This window comes from Cucurbita maxima, unplaced genomic scaffold, assembly GCF_002738345.1.
Source record: "Cucurbita maxima cultivar Rimu unplaced genomic scaffold, Cmax_1.0 Cma_Scf00019, whole genome shotgun sequence".
NCBI classification, from domain to species: domain Eukaryota; kingdom Viridiplantae; phylum Streptophyta; class Magnoliopsida; order Cucurbitales; family Cucurbitaceae; genus Cucurbita; species Cucurbita maxima.
The window spans coordinates 564,570-572,929 of NW_019272035.1; the positions used below are offsets into that span (position 1 = coordinate 564,570).

The following is an 8,360-nucleotide window of genomic DNA, read 5'->3' on the forward strand; positions in this document are numbered from 1 at the left end:
TTTTTTTTTTTTTTTTTTTTTTTTGCCTTTATGTTACTATCTTCAGAGGTTGAAATAAATCCATTTGTTGTTACTGCTTTGTCTGTAAGCTAGGATAGGAACAACTAATGCGACCATTATAAAAGCAACAATTGAAGGATGAAATTTATCTGTAATGTTGTCCTCATTGTTTCTATTATGCAGTTACTATTGGTTGCAATAATTACAATGAGTGTCTTTTTCCGGACAACAATGGATCATGACACAATTGATGGCGGAGGAATTTATCTTGGGGCACTCTACTTTTCTACTGTTATCATCCTTTTTAATGGATTTACAGAGGTGTCAATGCTGGTGGCCAAAATTCCTATACTTTACAAGCACAGGGACTTGCACTTTTATCCAAGCTGGGTTTATACTTTTCCTTCTTGGATCTTGAGTATTCCAGTTTCACTCATGGAATCTGGTTTCTGGGTTGCAGTCACGTATTATGTGATTGGATATGATCCTGCTATCACTAGGTAAGTGGTAAACATTGTGTACTCCTTTTGAATTTGGTGAGATAAGGATAAGTATGTTGACATTGATGGACTTGATAATGGATTCTTCATATGCAGATTCTTGCGGCAATTTTTGTTATTCTTTTCTCTGCATCAAATGTCTATAGCGCTCTTTCGCCTCATGGGATCATTGGGCCGTAACATGATTGTTGCCAATACCTTTGGATCCTTTACTATGTTAGTTGTCATGGCTCTCGGAGGATATATTATTTCAAGAGGTTAATAGTGCATGTTTTCTATATCAACGTCTTAACCCATGAAGGCAAATATCACATCTGTTCCTTCATTGTAACAGATCGTATACCAAAATGGTGGATATGGGGCTACTGGTGGTCTCCTTTGATGTATGCCCAAAATGCTGCATCTGTTAATGAGTTTCTTGGGCATTCTTGGGACAAGGTAATAATCTCAATTCTACGACTTTTAATTATCCCAGATGCACATAGCGTTTTCAATGATGTTGAACTTGTTTCTTTTTCTCTCTTCATTGTATAGAGTGTTGGGAAGAATACAAGCATATCACTAGGAGAATCTTTACTAAAAGCACGCAGTCTTTTTACAGAGAGCTATTGGTATTGGATCGGTGTTGGTGCTTTGCTTGGATATACAGTGGTTTTGAATACGCTATTCACATTCTTCCTGGCGTACCTTAAACGTATGCAATCAGTTATAAGTTAATTATATTATTTTACTTCTGGCACTATTTTAGCACCGAAAGCTTCTAGGTGAGATTGCACATTTTTTTAGTTGGAGAGAAGAACGGAGCATTCCTTATAAGGGTGTGGAAACCTTTTCTTGGTAGACGCGTTTTAAAACCTTGAGGGGAAGACTAGAAGGGAAAGCCCAAAGAGGATAATATCTGCTAGCGGTGGACTTGGGCTGTTACAAATGGCATTAGAGCCAGACACTGGGCGGTGTGCCAGCAAGGACGCTGGACCCCCAAAGGGGGTGGATTGTGAAATCCCATATCAGTTGGGGAGGGGAACGAAGCATTCCTTTTAAGGGTGTGGAAACCTCTTCCTAGTAGACGTATTTTAAAACCTTGAAGGAAAGTCTATAAGGGAAAACTCAAAGAGGATAATATCTGCTAGCGGTAGGCTTAGGCGGCAAGAGGATTATTTTTAAATGTACATTATGTTTCTAAATTATTATGACTGATTTGTTCCTTCACATCTTCACAGCTTTGGGTAAAAGCCAAGCTGTAGTCTCCAAGGAAGAACTGCAAGAAAGAGAGAAAAGAAGGAAAGGAGAAACTACGGTCATTGAGTTGAGACAGTATTTGCAATACTCAGGATCATTGAATGGTCTGAATCTGATTAAGCTGTTTGAAAAAACTAGTACAGTTTTCCTTAGCTATTCTTGAAGTGCTTGCTGCCAGTGGCAAACTAATTTATAATTTAACCATCTCAACTATTTGGCAGGAAAGTATTTTAAACAGAGAGGGATGGTACTTCCCTTCCAACAACTTTCTATGTCTTTCAGCAACATTAATTACTATGTTGATGTTCCCATGGTGAGATATGAATCAATTTCATTTTTCATTATTTGGGCATTTCTTGGTTGGTTATTATCTGATTCAAAGTATTACTACAGGAGCTGAAGCAACAAGGGGTAACAGAGGACAAATTGCAACTGTTGGTTAATGTTAGTGGATCTTTCAGACCAGGTGTGCTTACAGCGCTACTAGGAGTCAGTGGAGCTGGTAAAACTACTCTCATGGATGTATTGGCTGGTAGAAAAACTGGTGGGGTCATTGAAGGAAGCATACATATATCTGGTTATCCCAAAAGGCAGGATACATTTGCTAGAGTTTCTGGTTACTGTGAACAGACAGATATTCACTCCCCATGTTTGACTATTATGGAATCACTTATCTTTTCGGCTTGGCTGCGATTACCTTCAGATGTTGACTTGGAGACACAAAGGGTATAGCCCGATTGATGATTTATTTTAAAGTATGGTGTGTAAATATGTATATTGAAACTTGATAGCTTATATTTGTGCAGGCTTTTGTTGATGAGGTGATGGAACTTGTTGAGCTTACTCCACTCAGTGGAGCCTTAGTTGGTCTACCGGGTGTTGATGGTTTATCAACAGAACAAAGGAAAAGATTAACAATTGCTGTCGAACTTGTTGCGAACCCATCCATAGTGTTCATGGATGAACCTACGTCAGGGTTGGATGCTCGGTCTGCTGCCATTGTCATGCGGACAGTGAGGAATATTGTCAATACCGGGCGTACAATAGTCTGCACAATCCATCAGCCCAGCATAGACATTTTTGAATCTTTTGACGAGGTAATCTCCATTTTTTTCTCAAGAACTTGCTTGACTTTTGAGTTACCAAGTGACATATTGTGTTTTCTCTATCAATTTTGATTGCATATGCATCCTTGTATCCTTGTAACAGCCTAAACCCATCGCTAGCAGATATTGTCTTCTTTGAACTTTTCCTTTCGGGCTTCCCCTTAAAGTTTTTAAAACACGTTTGTTAGGGAGAGGTTTCCACACTCTTATAAAGAATGTTTTGTTCCCGATCTCACATCCACCCCCATTAGGGGCCCAGAGTTCTCGCTGGCACACCGTCTAGTATCTACCCCTTTCGGGATCCAGCGTCCTCGCTGGCACACCACCCGATGTCCCCCCCTTTGGGCTTAGTATCCTCACTGGCACACCACCCAGTGTCTGGCTCTTATACCATTTGTAATAGTTCAAGTTCACTGCTAATAGATATTGTTATGTTTGAGCTTTCCCTCAAAGTTTTTAAAACGCGTCTACAAGGGAGAAGTTTTCACACCCTTATAAAGAATGCTTCATTCCCCTCTCCAACCAATGTGGGATCCCACAATCCTCGTGTCTCTCTTTTATGCTATTATCATATCTTGTGTACTTTACCATACGTACAACACTAACATCTACAATAGCACAATTACTTCTATTCATGTATCTTATATTTTTCCCAACTTGAAAATAACGGCTTTCTTTCTTCTTCCCACTTATCTCTGTATTACTTAATTATATGTAGAAGAGTAATGGAGACGTCATCATGTTGGAATTTCTTATGCTTCTTTCATCTCAATGGTCTATTTTTATCTTTTTCTGTCACCCTTGATGACTTCTTTTCTCTCCATTCATTAGTTTTGATGAAGTTCTTTCTAATGATGACATTCTATTCTGCAGCTTTTATTAATGAAGCGTGGAGGAGAACTCATCTATGCTGGTCCATTAGGACCCAAGTCTCGTGAACTTATCAAGTACTTTGAGGTAAAATTATTTATAGCCGATTGCTAGATATTTTTATATGCACGAATCCTCAGGTGTCCCATCCTTATGTTATGTAGGCAGTTGAAGGAGTGCCAAAGATCAAACCTGGCTATAATCCTGCTACATGGATGCTTGAGATCACTTCTGCAGTAGAAGAAAATCGTCTTGGAGTCGATTTTGCTGAAGTTTACCGGAGATCATCTCTATTCCAGTATGCATCTGCTCATTCTTTTATTTTCATGCAGATGCCATCTGTTTTCTGACTAGGTTCACTTCTTTTTGTTTTAGACGAAATCTAGACTTGGTTGAAACCTTGAGCAGGCCCATCAGTAATTCAAAAGAACTAAACTTCCTAACAAAGTATTCTCAGTCATCTTTCAATCAGTTCTTAGCTTGCCTATGGAAACAGAATTTGTCTTACTGGCGGAACCCACAGTACACTGCAGTGAAATTCTTTTACACTGTTATTATCTCATTGATGCTTGGAACAATATGTTGGAGATTTGGTGCCAAAAGGTTTCTACTATAACTTTGATCTGTTTATCATTTCTATGAAACATTCGACCTTTTTCTCGCTTTTATTTCCATGCCATCACCATTATTTTTGCACACTATTGTTGAGGATGGTTAGGAGGGACATTGGCTAATTTAGAGAATGAACATGGGTTTATAGGTAAAGAATACATCTCCATTGGTGTGAGGCCTTTTGAGAGGCCCAACGCAAACCCATGAGAGCTTACGGACAATATCATACCATTGTGGAGATCTGTGATTCCTAGCATGGTATCAGAGTCGTACCCTTAACTTAGCCATGTCAATAAAATCCTCAAATGTCGAACAAAGAAGTTGTGAGCCTCGAAGGTGAAGTCAAAAGTGACTCTAGTGTCGAACAAAAGGTGTACTTTGTTCAAGGACTCAAAGAAGGAGTTGAGACTCGATTAAGGGGAGGCTGTTCGAGGGCTTCATAAGCCTCAGGAGAGGCTCTATAGTATACTTTGTTTGAGGGGAGGATGGTTGAGGATTGTTGGGAGGGAGTCCCACATTGGCTAATTTAGGAAATGATCCTGGGTTTATAAGGAATACATCTCCATTGGTATGAGACCTTTTGGGGAAGCCCAAAGCAAAGCCACGAGAGCTTATGCTCAAAGTGGACAATATCGTGGACAATATCATACCATTATGGATATCCGTGATTCCTAACATCAACCTTGGTTAATTATCATCGTGTTGTTTTCTTCTCTCACAGGGAAACCCAACAAGACTTATTTAATGCTATGGGATCCCTCTATGCTGCTGTTCTTTTCATTGGAATCACCAATGCCACTGCCGTTCAACCAGTTGTTTCAATTGAGCGGTTTGTCTCGTATCGAGAAAGAGCTGCTGGATTGTATTCTGCATTACCATTTGCATTTGCTCAGGTACCGTCTTATTTGTACCCTGTAATTGGCTTCCTGAAAGTTGGCTAATGCATTATTTTTATATATAGGTGGCTATCGAGTTCCCTTATGTGTTTGCACAGACAATTATTTATTGCGCCATTTTCTACTCCATGGCTGCATTTGACTGGACAGCTTTGAAGTTTATTTGGTATATTTTCTTTATGTATTTTACCTTGCTATACTTCACTTTCTACGGAATGATGACAACAGCTATCACACCAAATCATAATGTGGGTGCCATCATTGCTGCTCCCTTCTATATGCTTTGGAACCTCTTTAGTGGCTTCATGATTCCTCACAAGGTATTACTATAATGTCTCTCTTGCATGTTTTTAGTTGTTCAGCAACACAATTTTGCTTCACAATTCTGTGTTCTAGGAGGGTTAGTACTCTACGTTTCCCTCCGTTCCTCCCTTAAAGAGAAAGAAACACAAAACATTGTCTCACTTCTAACTTTCATGTTCTTTGTTAAAATATAGATTATAATTAAAGTCACGCTAACTGTGAGATCTCACATTAGTTGAAAAGGGAAACAGAGCATTCCTTATAAGAGTGTGGAAACCTCTTACTATTAGATGTGTTTTAAAATTGGGAGGCTGACGATACATAACAGGCCAAAGCGGATAGTGTCTACTAACGGTGAGTTTGGGCTGTTACAAATGATATTATAGCTAGACACCGAGCGGTGTGCCAGCAAAGATGCTAGACTCCCAAGGGAGTGGATTGTAAGATCCCATATTGGTTGGAGAGAAGAACGAAACATTCCTTATAAGAGTGTGGAAACCTCTCCCTATTAGACGCGTTTTAAAACCGTGAGGCTAACGGCGATACGTAACGGGCCAAAGTGGTCAATATCTGCTAGCGATGAGCTTGAGCTATTACACTAACCCATCCACTAAAGTTTTCGAGTTAATCAGTTATTTAGCAGTTCTCTGTCTCTCCCAACATACGCGTAAATGAGCGGAGGGTTCGTCCTACCATAACGGCTGTCAAATGACAATAGAAGCATGTTGTTGCCTTTGCTCATATTCATTTATAGTTGACCTAAATTGTTGCTCTCCTGCTTATTTCAGCGAATCCCAATATGGTGGAGATGGTATTATTGGGCTAATCCTGTGGCTTGGAGTTTATATGGACTCCAAGTATCACAATATGGCGATGACAATAAGCTTGTAAAGCTATCAGATGGAATTAACTCGGTAGCGATACACGACGTTCTCAAGCATGTTTTCGGGTTTAGACATGATTTCTTAGGCGTAGCTGCCATCATGGTCTTTGGTTTCTGCCTGTTTTTTGCCACCATCTTTGCTTTCGCCATAAAATACTTCAACTTCCAAAGGAGATGAGAGGTCTGATCTTTTGCTTCTTATAGATTCTGTATAGTATGTACCTTTTAGATCACTCATTGTACACTTCTCGCTCGAATTTTTCTATATAGAAAGAAATAATAGTTTCCTTTTTCACTAAATATTTCTGTTCCTCTTCTTTCTGGGTCACGAGTTAGGCTATTGAAAGTCGGTCGATTCAACCTAGTCCTAAACAATGTCTAGTTCTATTGGACTTGGTCGATCGAGCTTGGACTTTCACTTTTTAAGATTGGGTTAGCCAGGTATGAAACATGCATTTATTTTATTTTTAATATTTTCTTATTTTATTTTAAAATAAATACCAACCATAAAAAAGAGATGGTGGGTATTGTTTAATTCATTTAAGAACACAAAATATTAAAAGGGAATATAATTAGGGATATAGAGAACATAATTAGAAGGTTTTTTTAAGGAGAAAAAATATATATAGAAAATAATTTTGGTTGGTTGTCCTTAGATTATTCATTCATATATATATATATATATATATATATATATATATATATATATATATATATATATATATCCTTCACTTTTCTGTTGTCTTTTCTAATTAGGAAAAAAAAAGCATTTAAAATTATTCAAAATAAAAATTAAAAAAAATTCAAAATTTGATCCTCTACACATGTATCTTTGTCTCATTGTCTGATGTGACACTAACCCTTAATTTTATAAAAAAAACATTATTAAAATAGGTAAAAACATCTCACTAATTGAATTAGGTTCAAATGAATACTTTAATATAAACATTCATTGCCAGCGATAGTGAAAAATCATGTGTAACACAGGTTCCTGATAGTTAACAATGGCCAATGACAATGACAAGAGAAAAACGAAGAAAAAGACGAAGGTAGAAAAGAGAGAGAATAAGGAGTTGCACTCGGGTCTATGAAAATAAAAAATTTATACTGTTTCACTCTTAAAAATTGCACCATCCTGGAAGACACTTTTACAACCTAACCCAACCCTTTATTTTTAGGTTGAATTATTTAGATAAATTATTTTTACAAAAATTCTAGTACATTTTAAATTAATAACTAAAATCTCATGAAATTCAAATATCAATTATTCACAAATTTATTCCTTAAAAGTAAGGTAGGGTTTGGTTCGATGGTAACCCTATTTTTAAGTTAGCAGAGATAATTAAAAAAGAAAAAAATGACTATCGAGAATTTGACTAAAGCTTAACGAGTATAATTTAAAAATAATGAACTATAAATATATGTTCTTGTATGCTAAGACAATCACATGTGACCAAAATGCAACCCTTTCATCATGTGTTGTCTTAAATTAAGTGGATTATAATTTTAAGTCCTTTTCCAATATCTTTAATAAATTAATAATTAATTTTATTTTTAATTCTTGATCTAACTTTCACATTAAATAAGATATTAATCTAATTCTATGCTATTAAATTAAACCACACACCTTTCTTTATTCTAATATCATCTTATAATCTTTTATTATATATTATTATTATTATTATTTTGAAAAATACCCTTTTTAAATTATGAGTATAGTTTTGATTGAGACCCTCTAGAATTTAAAATGTTACATTTTCCCTTCGAAATTTCAGTATTAATGTTTACTTTTGGTCTTTAGGGTTGACTTTTCCATTAATTAATTTAAATATTATGATATAGTTTTTGTTTATTATTATATATCGTCGTTATCCTCACGGTTTTAAAACGATGTAGAATCTCACAATCCACTCCTTCTGGGGTCTAGTGTCCTCGCTGACACATCGTCTAA

General features: G+C 36.7%; 1 protein-coding gene across 2 annotated transcripts in view; it reads left to right on the top strand.

Annotated features, from left to right (window-relative positions):
- The window catches only part of LOC111493522 (ABC transporter G family member 32-like), a 10,624-nt gene extending 3,926 nt beyond the window's left edge, over positions 1 to 6,698 (top strand). For both annotated transcript variants that reach the window (XM_023143228.1, XM_023143229.1), the window contains 14 exons: positions 184 to 500; positions 597 to 757; positions 835 to 938; positions 1,035 to 1,194; positions 1,721 to 1,843; positions 1,961 to 2,052; positions 2,133 to 2,465; positions 2,546 to 2,836; positions 3,719 to 3,802; positions 3,880 to 4,013; positions 4,091 to 4,318; positions 5,049 to 5,220; positions 5,289 to 5,543; positions 6,315 to 6,698. In XM_023143228.1, the coding sequence (XP_022998996.1) occupies positions 184 to 500; positions 597 to 757; positions 835 to 938; positions 1,035 to 1,194; positions 1,721 to 1,843; positions 1,961 to 2,052; positions 2,133 to 2,465; positions 2,546 to 2,836; positions 3,719 to 3,802; positions 3,880 to 4,013; positions 4,091 to 4,318; positions 5,049 to 5,220; positions 5,289 to 5,543; positions 6,315 to 6,587 (2,727 nt within the window). In that variant the 3' untranslated portion in view covers positions 6,588 to 6,698. The remainder of the gene's footprint in view (positions 1 to 183; positions 501 to 596; positions 758 to 834; positions 939 to 1,034; positions 1,195 to 1,720; positions 1,844 to 1,960; positions 2,053 to 2,132; positions 2,466 to 2,545; positions 2,837 to 3,718; positions 3,803 to 3,879; positions 4,014 to 4,090; positions 4,319 to 5,048; positions 5,221 to 5,288; positions 5,544 to 6,314) is intronic.
- The last annotated feature ends 1,662 nt before the right edge of the window (positions 6,699 to 8,360 follow it).